This window comes from Cynocephalus volans, chromosome 12, assembly GCF_027409185.1.
Source record: "Cynocephalus volans isolate mCynVol1 chromosome 12, mCynVol1.pri, whole genome shotgun sequence".
In the NCBI taxonomy this organism is placed as follows: Eukaryota; Metazoa; Chordata; class Mammalia; order Dermoptera; family Cynocephalidae; genus Cynocephalus; species Cynocephalus volans.
In genome coordinates, this window is record NC_084471.1 from 16,173,726 (window position 1) to 16,188,715 (window position 14,990).

General features: G+C 47.8%; 1 protein-coding gene across 6 annotated transcripts in view; it reads left to right on the top strand.

The window, feature by feature from the left end:
• The window catches only part of LARGE1 (LARGE xylosyl- and glucuronyltransferase 1), a 538,741-nt gene that overhangs the window by 496,551 nt on the left and 27,200 nt on the right, over positions 1-14,990 (top strand). For all 6 annotated transcript variants that reach the window (XM_063074931.1, XM_063074936.1, XM_063074933.1 and 3 more), the window contains one exon: positions 9,337-9,500. In XM_063074931.1, the coding sequence (XP_062931001.1) occupies positions 9,337-9,500 (164 nt within the window). The remainder of the gene's footprint in view (positions 1-9,336; positions 9,501-14,990) is intronic.

Sequence of the window (14,990 nt, forward strand, 5' to 3'; positions counted from 1 at the left end):
ACCAGCTGGAGTAACTGGCCAGCCCCTCATTAATATATCTTTGTGCCAGTAAAAGACTGCCTAGCACCTGGTATGTGCTCAATAAATTTTGGGGAACAAATGAACTATAACAAGTCCTTTTCTTGAAGCATTTGTAGTGTGCCAGGAAGATCCCTCCCTATACTTGGAATTAGAAAATTTGGCCCTAGATTAGATCCGGGACTTTGGGCATAACTCTCGCCTTCCATGAGCCTGAGTCTTCCCACCTGTAGAATGGTCTGTACATAAACCAATCCTAGGCTATTTCAGGAGAGTTGAAGGTGTTAGGGTGTCGGAAGTACTGCACAATTCAGGTGGTTCTTGCAATTATTGCCCCAAAAGCTTGTCTCAGAGGCCTTGCCTTCCAGCCGCCTGAGATCACTGCCTCACCTCCGAAATGAAGAAGATGTCCAAGCTCAAGTGCTCATGCCATGAAGTCCGTTCCCCCACCACGGGGCCACGCTCCCTGGTACTAACCCCACTGAAAGGAAAAGACGGCATCACTGTGTCTCAATCAGAAGTTAAAAATAAGACACACAAAAACAGACTCCACAAACACTTTATGAAGTCACCGTGCACAGCAACGCCAAGGAACAGATGGCTCTGTGGGAACAGCTGTATCCCAGAGAAACCCTGGAGAAAAACCAGAACGCATTACCACTCTCACGTACAAGCCACATGTCACCAATACTTTAATCACGCAGCTGGCAGCGGAGTCCGGGGTGGACAGCGCCCAGAGCCCTAAGACAGGCTGCCCAAGGTGTCTCCAGTGACTCTCCCTGGACTCGTTAAGGTCCAGAGCCTTAAGGGTCACAGCATCTGCCTGGGAGGCCGGGCAGGGGATGAAGGGCAGGGAGCCACAGGGTCAGGAGACTCGATGGGTACAAGTCTGGGCTGCAGGCTCGCCCTTGTGGCTCGGCTGCTCTGGTCCAGCTCCTGTGCACAGAGCCCTCTTTTGCCCCGCTAGTCCCCAGTTGTGCTCTGTCCACACTCGCCAGGTGCCCTGCCCTCCTGTGCCCTCACAGCAGCTCCATCCCTCCCTTCTCCTTTTGGCTGAATCTTTCTCCGATAAGTGGCCTCTCCTATTTGTGCAGCAGGTAAGCGGGCAGCTCTGAGATAAAACTGCCCGGTGTAAAATCTTAGGAACGCCAGCTGTGGGATTTCAGGTGACTTATTTAAACTCCCTCTGCCTCAGTGTTCTTATCTATAAAATGGGAATCATAATTATTCCTACCTGATAGACTTAAGAGGACTAAATAAGGTAAGACAGGTCAGGAGCTTAGAACAGTGTAGCATATAGCACCTGCACCACCCCCCGATTCAGTTTTGTTTATATTAGGATTACACTGTGTTATGATTACCAGCTTGCTTCTCTGCCTGTCCTTCTAGACTCGAAGAACAATTTAAGTGCAGAAACTGGGGCTCATTCCCCCTTCCTAGCACAGTGCTTGGCATAAAATAAGAGCCTATTAACTGTGTGCAGTGTATGAATTAATGCAGATCTCTGGGAGGGAGCAGACCATGCCTTTTTCTTCTTCATCTCCTCCAAGTCTAGGTCAAGGCTGCGCAGACCCTCTCTGAACCATCACTGAACAGCCCTGAATGCAGCCTTCCTCCCTCCCGTGAAAGAATGAAAGTAGCTCACGGTTTGGTGTCCTTCGTAAAATATGCCTTGCGTTCCTGGAACTTGTTGATTAATACACACAGCAGGCAACCAGAGAGCTAGTGATCTTTCTCTACCTGTCTGTGTGGTTTAATAAAACTTAACTGCTTTGTGGAAGCCACAGGGAGTGCCTTGGATTAGGTTTCAGGAGGCAGAGTTAGAGCCCCAGCTTCTCTGAGCAAATTCCTGGTGCCTCAGTTTCCTCGTCTGTCCACTGAGGGCAGCAGAGCAGCCCTGCCTGTCTCATACAGGTTTGGAGAGGAACAAATGGAATAGTGGATAGCAAGGCCTCTAAAGAGTGAAAGTAAGATGAAAGTATAAAGCCACATTCTTGAGTGTTAACTTACCCACCAGTGTTTTCCCCCATAGTTCCAAGACATCAGATGGAGGGGTGTCACGAGAATAAACAGGTGGCTTCCAAGGCTCCTTATTTGAACTTTTGCACTGTGTCTTCCTCCCTTACTGGCTAGAAGGGCTCCACTGTGCCTGTTGATTAAGGTGGTACAAGCAGCTGTAATACAGCTCAACATGCGGGAAGTTTATCACTTGCATAAGGTGTAAATGTGTGTTCCTGATTGGCAGGTGGCTTTTCTCCAGGGTCAGGGACCCACACTCCTTCACGGTGTCTCTGCCCTCCAAGAGTCCTGAACTCCTCTACTGGATTCTCTTCCTCTGGCCAAGGAAAGAAAGTGAGGCTTGTGCCTGAGCGAGGCTTGAAAGTGGTGCCTGCCCAAATTCCACTGACCAGGGCTCAGCCACAGTTTGCCTTAAGCACAAGGAGGTTGGAAATACAGCCTAGCTGTGTGCCCAGGAAGAGAGGAGAACCTAGACATCGGTGAGCTCAGGATGTCTCTGCCACTGCAGGGAATACATGTGTTGAGTCCTCTACAGTCACAGAATCATCTAACCTTAGAATGAGAAAGAACCCCAGAGACGGATCAACTAGGCACTGTAGTGACTTGCTTATGTGCAAGAACTCAGAGGAGGCACACCTGGGTTTGAGTCTCAGCTCCTCCGTTCACCCATTGTATGCCCTTGAACAAGTGGTTAGCCTTTCAGATGATGAATGTCCTCATATACAAAAGAGGACTGACAGTGGTCTCTAAGCCGTGGCATCAGTGGGAGGACAAAATGAGTAAGTGCCTGCACAGTCCTCTCTGCACGTTCCCTGGCGCCGTGAGCGTGTAGTCTTTGAGGGTTATTTTATGAAGCCCAAGCTGCTTGTCTTCCTGTTGGGAGACATAACTTGTTCAAGGTCGCATAGGAAGTGAGTGCCAGAAAGATCAGGTCTCGGTTTCCAGTTATCCCCATAATCTGGCTGCATTGCTAGGTAACTATGCCAATTGTATGGTCGGGGCTATTGCATTGTTAGGGCAATTGTCGGAATCCTGCCAACTGTATGGTTAGGAATAAAGCTAGGGCTAGGGGTTAGGGCCCACAGACCCTTCAAATCCATTGTACAGACTGGGTCACAGACCCTTCACATACCTGGCTAGGTCACCAGGGCCCTCACATGCAGGTCCACAAGCTAGGTAATTGGGAAAGATCCTGGTAGCCATTGGCAGACGACACGAGCTCAATCCTCAGCTTCCTCAGCAACAGCAGCTCACAGCAATAGTCTCCAGCAGAGTCGGCGGTGGCGGCGACCTTCCAGAACATCCCGGGGACCCTGGCAGCGATGGCAGCAGCCTCCCTGAGCCGCCACCAGGGGCTTCCTGGCGGCAGGGGGCACTGTGGATCAGAGTCACGCATCCTTCATACTTAAGTCCGATAACCAGAGATACCTGGGTGCAAGTCAGACAACCCAGGAATACCTGGGCACATATGTGCAATTACATTAGACAATGACAAAGGAACACCTAGGCGCATGTGCATATTTATATCAAATGCTCAGCAAGACTCTAAACCCCCAAGTGACCCTGACCATTTATCTTCACTTTCCCTATACTCTGTAATTTTCCCCAGCTGTGAACAGAAGTCCCTTCGGCCAGAGCCCGGGGACACACTTCCACTCCCTCTGAATTCTCAGGCATGACCATCCATCATTTCCGGCAGCTCAAAGGTCAATCTAGGCCACTGTCCTTAAAGATCGGAAGAAATAAATGCAAACTGCTTAAAGGGCCATTTTCCCTTGAGTCTCAATCTCCCTGTGCCTCATCTGGCTGCCCAAAGAAGCAATTTAGCAAATGCATTTTATCTCAGGAGAAATCTGTCTTTTGTTTCTGTGACTTGCTTGTCAGGAACCCTCTGCTCTCCCTGTGGCGGTGGCCAGAGAGCTTGGGGTGCAGTAGCATTCTGACCCTGTTAATGAAAGTGCTCCCTCTAGCTCTCTGTCTCCCCAGAGAAATTCCCAGATCCTGGGTGAAAAAGAGGCAGTTTTTAAGCTGCTGGAGGCTTCCCCTTGGGATAGAATCAGCCACATAGTCAGCAGTAAGCAAGCCTACATTAGAATTTGAAAAGGTACATAATGTAATCATAATCACATTGCTTAGGTTTGTGTAGCACTTCACAGTTTACAAAGCACTTTTACATGCATTGGCTCATTTGAGAAAATTGTAGGGAATTAGTTAACTATAGAAAAGTACAAAGAAGCCAATAAAATTCATCTGTGAAATCACCACTCAGAGAAAATCTTTGTTAACATTGTAATGTATTCCCTTTGGTCTATTTTCTAGTGTCTTTTTGCTGTATTGGGACCATACTGCAGATGCATTTTTATGGCCTGCTTTGTTCACAGAACATTATATTTTCCACTATCTCATTTGATCCTCACATCCATACCCTGGGAAGAAATAATTGTGATGTGAAATGTCCCCGGTTTGAAGTCCAAAGATGGGATTCTCCACCCAGCCTTCTTCTTGCTAGCTGAAGCAGATCACTGAAGACTTTTGAGCCTCAGTTCCCTCCCATGTAAAACAGAGATGTGTGCTGAAGGATTAAATTAAAGAAGCAATGCACCTGATAACATTTAGCACTGCACCAGGCACATAGTAGGTGCTCTGTCCATGTCAGCTAAGAAAAGGTGTAAGCCACCATGTTGATGACAAATACAGTATTAAAGCTCAAGGATGTCATCTGGTTGGTCCAGAGTCCTTGATGGAGTTTGGATGTGTTGTCCCCTCCAAAACTCATGTGGAAATTTGATCCCCAATGTGGCAGTGTTGGAAACTGATTGAGTCATGGGGGCAGATCCCTCATGACTGGATTAGTGCTCTCTCTGGGGGTAGGGGGATTAATGAGTGAGTTCTCACTCATTTAGTTCCCACAAGAGCTCATTGCTTTAAAAGACCCTGGCACCTTCTCTCTCTCTCTCTTGCTTCCTCTCGCCATGTGATCTGCTTGTACCTGCCAGCTGCCTGCTGTTTTGTCTGCCATGAGTAGAAGCAGCCTAAGGCCCATGCCACATGCAGCTGTCCCAGAATCATAAACCAAATAAACCTCTTTCCTTTATAAATTACCCAGTCTCAGGTAATTCTTTTACGGCAACACAAAACGGACTAAAACAGTCCTGTAGACAGGTATTCTGATAGCATACCTAATGTGCTTTCCACGATCCCAGTGTGGTGGGTAGACAGCAACATTCCCTAGACTCTACCCTTTAAGCACCATGACGGCCACAGTGAGCTGGGGGTATGGATGGCCCAGGAGCTTGGGACTGAATCACATTACTGATACCATGAAACTCACAGATGGAGGCTGCTCCTTATCCCCGAGGGCTACTGGTCAACCTCCCTACTAGGGCAGGCTGTACTTTGGTCATTCGGGGAGCACTGTCATTGGTCACTGCTCCCTTTCTTAACATGCAGTGCTTGAGTACATCCAACAGAGGCTTGTGAGCGCACAAGATCCTCTAGATGTTATAGGCTTGGCGGATTCAGAGATGAATGGCATACAGCTCCTACCTTTAGGAATTCACCATACAGTGCACTTTACAAAGTGGCTTCTGGAGCCATTTACCTTGGGATGTCTTTCCCCCTGCCTCGAGGGTGTGAATGTAAAGGGGAAGAGAAACCCCACACCCACATGCATTTCTCATCTCTGGTCATTAGTGTTCCATCTCACGTGGTGAAGATAAACCACTTGCTTGAAACTTCATCAAAGACAGACCCACTTCTCCACACACGCATCTGCACACATTCCTACTCTCCTGTTCGCTGACCTGGAAGCCATGTACTCTTGTCAACCCATGAAAAGCACAAAACAAAACCAAGGTGGAAAAAAAGCCAACCCTGCCCTTGCAAAGACTTTTGCAGATGTTCGTTCTCTGATGGCGATGAATTGCTTGTGCGCTTTTGCAGTGTGGGGAGGGAGGGAAGGAGGGTAGCAGTGGGTTCTGTTTCCTCCTGGGAGGCAACATTGTGGTTTCCCAGCATGTTTGAGTTCCTCAAGAAGACGGACAGAAGGTCTCTCTCTGACATGAATCAGAAGGGCCGCCCTGGCTCATCCAGCCCCTACCTTCCCTGCCCACCAGGTCCTTGCCATAAAATTTCCGTCAGGTGGTGTTTGAGGACAGAAAGTGTCCACTGAGATGTCTTCAGGGGCCCAGGTGTCTCCCTTTCCTAATCTTGATAACAACTGTGTATTAGTCCGTTTCTGTTGCTTATAACAGATATACCTGAAACTGGGTAATTTATAAAAAAAATAATATTCATTGCTTACAGTTTCAGAGGCTGAGAAGTCCAAAGTCCAGGGAACACATCCGGTGAGGGCCTTGTTCTTGGTGGTGGTGACTCTGCAGCAACGCAGGGTGTCACTTGGCCGATATGGCAGAAGCAAGACAGAGAGAGCTTCTCCTCACACGCTCTCCTTTTAAAGCCCTCAGAAGCGAGCCCATGACCACCATGAAACCATCAATGGATTAACCCATTCACTAGGGCATGGTCCTCACAATCTAATCACCTCTTCAAGGCTCCACCTTTCAATTACCATAATAAAATTTCCCACCCTCTAACACTGTCACAGTGGGGGTTGTGTCTAGTACATGGAACTTTGGAGGACACAATTCAGTCCCTAGCAAACTGTGATAATAGGTGATATTTTTCGAGTCTTTCCTTCACTCGCAACGCTGTACTCTTCATATGCAACATCTCTTGGAATCCCCCTACAGTCCCCTGGGGTAGTGGCTATTGTTGTCCCCATTTTATAGTAGAGAAAATTAAAGCTCAGAAAGGTTAAGCCACTCATCCACGGTTGTCCGGGCAGGTATGGGGTAGAACCAGGAACCTCAGCCCTTGTGCTGCATCTGCATCTTCACCTGAGGCTGGTCGAGCGTCCTTCCCAGAGAGGCAGCGTGGGGGTGGAGGGACACAGGCCCAGCTTTGACCTCCCTGAGTGACCTCAGGATTTTGAAACTGCCTTCTCACTGGTCAGATGAGGCTACAAATGCCTCACGGGGGGGGGGGGTCTGGAGAGGAAAGGAAGTCACATGTACCCAGCGCCCTGTGTGGAGCTTGGCACATGCTTGTTCGCTCTTCAAAACCTTCTCAGTCATCACAGACCCTTGACCTGCAGATATCAGAACAAATAGTGGGCTCAAGAATGGGCTTGTTGATCACCTTCTGTGCATACAGTTAGAGGACACAAAAGATTGGAAGGGCGGGCCTTCACGGGGATTCCAGTCTTATGTACAGCATATACTGTTCATGCAGCAACCCACAAATACTGAGCACCTGGCATGCACTGGACACTCTGCTGGGGGCAGTGATGAAGTGTCCCAGTCTCTCCAGAGAGAAGCTGAAGAATATCCTTGATTGCATCCTTTTAATAGTTAAACATTTTAAAAAGATAGCCAAGACTGCCTCATAGATCACTGGATCTCAACTGGTTCCCCAGGCAGCACTTGGAAATATATGGATGCATTTGGAGTTGTACAGGGCCATCTGAAGATGCTATGGGCATTTAGTGGCAGGGGCTCAGGAGGCTAACTGTCCTTTGATATGTGCCAGCATGCTGACCTAGGCATTTTCTCACAGCAGTGGTAGAGGTGCAAGAAATGTAGACTTTCTCTTGAGGCCTCAGGATTGGAATACCATAGCTTTCTTGCATTCTATTAGCAAAAGTATGTCACAAGTCCAGCCCAGCCTGGATTCCAGAGATACGGAAGCAGACTCTGCCTCTTTAGTAAGCACCATGGCGGGGGTGTGTGTGTGTGCAAATCAGAACTATTAATGCAGTCATCTGCCATAGCACTCATATTGAGAAATAATGCTGTAGCGTAATCTGTCAAGGCAAGGGTCTTAACTGACAGCAGGCTATACAGAAACAAGTTTATGTATTTTCTTGTTGATTACTATGTATCGATTTGGAGGTTTTAAAAAATATACCTTCTTAGAAAAATGTTCTGCTATATTCAGCTAGGTTGGTAACTCTACCTAAGTAAGCTTTAATCTATATTCAGCTATATGGTATCATATGATAGACAAGGCTGATGTAACGGGAGAAATATTGGAACCAGCATGTGAACTTTGGCAAATTATTATTTATTTAATTGTTTTGTTTTTTGTTGGTTTGTTTTGTGGCTGGCCAGTACAGGGATTCTAAACCCATGACCTTGGTGTTATAAGGCTGTGCTGTAACAACTTGGCTAACCAGCCCAATTATTATTTTTTAAAAGTCATTCTTACTGAAATGCAAATTATATATGATAAATCCTCCCTATACAGCTTCTCAAATTTTCACAAATATAACCATCACTCCAGTCATGCAGAATATTTCCATCACCCCAAAAGCTCTCTCACCTCTTCCCAGTCCACTTACTCCCCCACCCCACATCCACTGATCTAAGTTCCATCACTATAGATCAGCTTTCTGCCAAGTTGTTTTACTTTTTTTTTGTTTTACTTTTTTTTTGTTTTACTTTTTAATGTCAATTCTTCATCTGTAAAACAGGTGTCACCATACCTGCCTAGAGGTGCTATTTATTGCAGGGTGTCTGTGAGACAGTGCGTGTTGGGCAGCTGCAGATCTATCTGAACCTGTGTGTCTCAAATGCTAACTCCTTAGGTTCCTGTTAGCGGATGGGCCTGTTTTTTTTTTTTTTTTTTTTTTTTTTAACTAGCGGGGATATGTTGGGAGAGAAGTAGAGCTAGTTAAAGGACTTCTGCAAGCAGATTAATGAAGTAAGACTTGCAGAGAGGTAGAAAAAAGAGAAGAGGAAAAAAAGATGCTGAGACTGATTAACTTAGGTGAAATTAAAGGAACAGAGTTTCATCAATGTTTTGTTTTTTCTTTACAATTTCTGGCACAAAGATTGAAATCTGTAGCTCTAGGGAGAGAAAAGCAGCAGGTCACAGGTCTTTACAGTTTTGGCTTTTCACTTCTTTGAACATTTTCCCCGTGCTACTTGAAAATGCACTAAGCCATCTAGGAAAACAGTTCTCGTTTGTTTCCAAGGAGTTTATGGTTGGTCACACACTCGCCAGTGAGCACCACCTTCGTCCTCTGCTAAGAGGCGGCTCGTTTCTCAGGAGATGAAGACATCTGCCCTTCATCACCTATTTGAAATTAGATTAAATTGCGGGGAGAGATAAAAATGATGATGCGCCCTGACTGTATTTGACCCATCCACAGTGTCCCAATAGGTAATGAACAACAGGCAGGCTCAGGGCCCCTCGGAGCTTTCCTCCTGTTGCCAAGCCCCCTTTCCTGCCTTCCAGCTGCAGAAGCAGCTCTCTGAGCTGGACGAGGACGACCTGTGTTACGAGTTCCGGCGGGAGCGTTTCACCGTCCATCGCACCCACCTGTACTTCTTGCACTACGAGTACGAGCCTGCCGCAGACAACACGGATGTCACCCTGGTGGCTCAGCTCTCCATGGACAGGTAAGGCAGAGCCCCCCGTCCCCCACCCCGCCCCACACTGCTGCCCTTGCCCAGGCGGTCAAATTGAGGAGGAGGAGATGGTGTCCCAGGCTTAGAGTATTGAAGACTGGCAAGGCAGAGCCAGTGTCCCTCCCCAGCACTGAAAACCAAAGGCTCGTGTCCTTTCGTTGTTGTTGCTGTTATTTAAGCCTGGAGGGAGGGATTAGAGTCCTACCCAAGTTACCCAAGGAAAAGGGGACATGTGTAGACTGGAGCCAGCATCTCCCCTGGACAGCAGTTGCTGTTTCTTTCCTTATATGTGTGGTAATGCCGCAGACGTTCACCAAGCATTTCCGGACAGTGCTGAGCCCAGCCCTGTGTCGCCTACAGTCCACTGCACGGGTTCTCGGCCTTGGCCAGGGACAAACTGAATCATCTGGGGAGCTTTTAAAACAAGTCCATGTCTAGGCTCCATTGCAGATGAGTTAAATAAGAATCTTTGCAGGTGGAACACTTGGCATTTTAAGCTTGCAGTGTGCAGCTGTGGCTGAAAATATGGGGCTAGTGGTGCAAACGGCAATAACCAATTAAATAAAATGATTGTCATTGTAATAAGTGCTTTGAAAGAACTGGGATAGCTAATACCAGTGCCACGTTGGGGACCTTCTTTAGGCAGTGTGGTCAGGGGAAGTTTCTCTGAGGAGAGGACATTTCTGTAGAGACCTGGAGGACAAGAAAAGGAGTCAGGCACGTGAGTTGCTGAGAGGAGAGTTTTCCAGGCACATAAGATGTGAATGCAAAGGCCCTGTGGTGGGGAAGGTGCCTCGTATATTCAAACCTCACAGAAGACCAGTGTGGCTGCAGCATAGCAGGGGACTGGAGATAAGTAGCATGAGATAAGATTAGAGAACGTTAGAAACTCATAAGATATTTGGTTTTTATTCTAAGTGTGTTAAGAAGTTACGAAAGATACTTACATAAAGATGTATGATCTAATCTATATTTTTGGAAACATCTCTCTGGCTGGAAGGAAGTGAGTGGATTTGAAGATCTGAGGTCACTCAATCAGGGCCACACAGCTTTGCTATACCTGCCTTTTCCACGTGTCCCCCTCCCACCCTCCCACCTGTCCCTTCATCCCTAGTCAGTTCTCACAATTAGGAAGGCAGTTCAGTTGACTCATTCATCTTCTGAGCCACCTCAGAGATGCCTGTCCAGTCTGTGGGTGAGATTCTATGCGATTGTTCCAAGGATTGAATGAGTTAATGCCTGTACAGTGTTGTCCATGGTACCTGGCATATAAAAAGTGTACAGAATTTGGTGTCTGGAATTTACAAACAAGTAGAAGGAAAATGTTTTTAGTTGTTAACGACTCAAGCCTATCCTTCTATACACACTTGTTATCAACGAGAGGACAGAGGCAAAACCCAGCCCCTCCTTCTGTTGCCAGCAGTAAGCTCCTCCCAGCCTGGGTCGCAGATGACCCCGGAAGGATCGTCCCTCACAGCCCATGGACAAGAAGGTCCCAGCCCCACTCAGGTCTGCTACAGACACTGAGCACAAAGGCCCCCCCTTCAAAGCACACACATCCCAAGCATAGCAGACACTCGATACCCCTGACACATTGTGACAGGCATTGTCATCCAGACAGTCCTTTGGAGAACCCAAGGAATTCCAAGCCCTGATGAGAGACGCTTAGCGGGACACACTCAGAAATCATAAAGTGGCACCATGAGCTGATGAGGACGCTAGAGATTCCTGAAGCCACATCCAATCCATCCCACACATCCAATTATGATGCCGCTCATGACTTGTGCCTGCTGGATTGATTTTTAATTTAAGAAACATTTCGGGTGTGTTTGTAAACCTTCGAGGCAGAAGCAGGCCTTACGAGAACGCCACAACGAATGAGGGCAGCCGGCCTGTGGACTCCTGTGCCCGGCTCCCTCTAGAATTCCATTCAGAACAAATGAATCGGCAGCTCTGAGTCTCTTTTAGCCGCTCAGGATCCCTCCCTCCCATCCTAGCAGAAGACGGGAGTGTTGAAAGGAGAGAGGGCTGACCGGGAGGGAGGGCACCCCGCCTCAGACACCTGGCCAGGGAGACACTTGTTCTTTAGTGTCCCTTTGACAGCGATGTTGAAGTGCTGACTACAGTTGCAGGGCACCAGGTAGCTGATGGGTCTCTCTGCTTCCTGCAAGTGGAAGAGAGGCTGGTGGCTGACAGGTCCCATCTGATAGAGCAGTGCCACTCCACCCCTGCTTCCGGGACTGGCAACATTGCCTGGCAGCTTATTAGAAACAGATTCTCCGGCCCTACCCAAGACAGTCTTTGCCAGAATCTCTAGGGCAGAGCCCTGGAATCTGCTTTAGTAAACCCCCAGGTGATCCTAAGCAGGCTTAGGTTTGAAAGCATTGGCTGTTCTAGAAAATGAAAGACAGTTCTTTCTCCATGTAATAGCCAGAGTGATCTTTTAAAAATACAAGTCAGGTCACATCGTTAAAACCCTCAGATGACTTCTCATTGTAGTTAGAATGGCATCTGAGCTGCCTGCCATGGCCTTCAAGGCCCCATCTGACCTGGCACCTGCCTACCTCCCTGACATCTCCGTCTCTCCTGTGCCCTCACTTACCTGCGCCCCGTCCACACTGATCCTTCTGCTTCTTGCTCAAATGTGCTAAACTTGTGTTTACCCCAAGGGCTATTCCATCTTCTTGAAAAGCTCTTCCCCCAGACTTTCACAAAGCCAGAGGCTTCTCATTATCCAGTTGTTTTAGTCCGTTCCAGCTGCTGTAACAAAATGTCATAAACCAGGTGGCTTATAAACAATAGCAGTCTATTTCTCACTGTTCTGGAGGCTGAGAAGTCTGAGATCAGGCACCAGCAGATGCAGTGTCTGATGAGGGCCCACTACCTGGTTCATAGGTGGCACCTTGTAGCTTTGTCCTCACATGATGGAAGGGGCAAGAGAGCTCCCTATGGCCTTTATTATAAGGGCATTAATCCTACTCATGAGGGTCATACCCTCATGACCTAATCACCTCCCAAAGGACCCACTCATAATACCATCACCTTGGGAGTTAAAATTTTAACGCACAAATTTTAGGGGAATGTAGACATTCAGACCACAGCAGCAGGTCTTCAAGGCGTCTTCCCTGGCCAGCCCTCATGGTAACTCTATTCTGTTTCCCTTTTCTGTTGCCTCCCCATCCTTTAGCTCCATCTAAATTTATCTTGGGTTGATTTTTTTTTGTCTTCTTCCCCCACTAGAGCTTCAGAAGTGCAGGAACCTTGTCCGTCTAACATGCCTGGCATATTGGAGACACTCAGCAAATCTTTGTTGGGTGAATACATGTTTGAAAGGCAGAAATAGAACCCGAGGAGGAAATTACAGCTATCACATACTGAGTACCTGCTGTATATATAGCTCTGTGCCATGCACTTTATACGATTATCTCATTTAATACTCAAATCCAGGTAGATATTGTATCAGTTGCCTATTGCTGCTTAACTAACTGTCCTGAGTCTGAGCAGCTTCGTACAATGACCATAATGAGCTCCCATTCTGTGGATTGGCAGCTTGGGTTGGGCTGGGCTAATGTGTCTGCTGTCAGGTGGTTTTTCTAGGGATTGGCTGGCCATCCACTGGGATGATGGGGACACCTGGGACATGTAGCTCATCATCTGGCAAGATGGTGTAGTCTTGTTGCATTGTGGCAATCACAAGGTTCCAAGAGGAACAAGGAGCACAAGCACTTTTTAACACCTACACAAGCACTTTTTAACAACTCTAACTTGTGTCATATTTGCTAGTGTCCCATGGACCAAAGCAAGTCACATTGCCAGCCCAGAATCAGTGTGGGAGAGTGTTACCAAAGGGTTTGGATAGAGAGAGAGAGAAATGATTTGGAGCTCATTCATAATCTACCAAAGGTATCATTATCCCCAATACACATATGTGGACTTTGGAGCTCAGAGAACTGTCACTTGCCCAGGTATACTGAAGAAGCTCAGAAGTCAAATTCAGGTCTGTCTGACCCTGAAACCCACTGTTGCAACCCGCGATGCTGTATCATGCAGCTTGCCTTGCTGCAGTGCACCAGGTTAGAATGGACTGCCTTGAAGGGTGTCAGTTCCCCCTTCCAGCTGAGGCTGCATAGGCCCGCTGGTGCTCTAGAATCCCTTCCAACCCTGCTCTCTTAGGTTTCTGACTTGGCCATCTTCCTGCCCGCTCCTTTACAACTAGAGTCTGCGTGTGACTTCCTGTCTTAGTGGGACTCCCTGGAGTAACCCCTGCCTGTTTCTAGATCTGCCAGACATCTCTCTGGCCATTCCTGAGCCTTTGCCCTCCCCTCCCCAGCATGAAGCAATGGCAGGTGCCATGGGGAGGTGGAAGCAAGTGAGGACAAAGCATCAGGACTTCTGGGTTCTGCTGGTAACTTTTCCATTGACACCCTGGGCTCTGGAGCAAGTCCTGCCTCCTCTCTGAAGCTTAGCTCTTTCATCATAAAAATGGCATAGACTACAAAAATATCTCTAAGATTCTTTCTAGTGTGAGAATTCTGTGGTTTTAGAATTAATCTTTGTCTCTTGAAATACTCTCTGTTAACCCAGCCCTTGCTGTGCCAGGAACACTATCCTCCTGTCAAGGAGACCAAAGAAAGACTCAGTGCAGGGCTTTGCGCCAACAAGAGCTGCATAGGGACAGTCCTTAGGAAGCAGGCATGGAGAGAGGCCACCCTGAGGGTCCAGCAAAGAGTGGATCTTGGAGGCAGACCCCCAGAGGGACTGAGGAGGAGGAAGGAATTAGAGAGAAGCTGACACCAACAGAAGGGCACACTCTTACTTGGGAAACAGGCAATGAGGGAAGATATTCTGGGACATTGTTCGCAGCCTAACATCAGTCCATGTTGCATAATGATCTGCGTCCTGGCCTTTGGGGTCAGACAGACCTGGGTGTGACTCCACCTCCACCATTTTGTAGCTGCGTGACTTGAAAGAAGTCATTTCGTCTTCTTGAGCTTCCTTGCCTGTAAAATGGTGATGAGAACCTCAGTTCTGGGCCAACCCTGTGGCGCACTCGGGAGGGTGCAGTGCTGGGAGCGCAGCAGTGCTCCCGCCGCGGGTTCAGATCCTATATAAGGATGGCCGGTGCGCTCACTGGCTGAGCGCGGTGCGGCCGGTCACAAAAATGACAAAAAAAAAAGAACCTCGGTTCCTATGAATATTAAATGCAGTAACAACCACCATGTGGCCCGCACGTTGCAAGCCAGCAGGTAAATGGTAGAGATTTATTATATCATTATCACATTTCATATATTGTCATCCGTATTGTAAACCTCAGTTTGTCACTGTTGCCCAGGTGCTGGCAGAAGGGCTGGTTGTAAGGGAGAAAAGATTGGAGGGGTTGGGGCTGGTGGCAGAGCATCAGGTGGGGGTTGTGATATCACGATTCTCACTTGGCCGCTGACGTTCTATGGAGTCACATCTGGCAAAAACTCAACTTGTTTT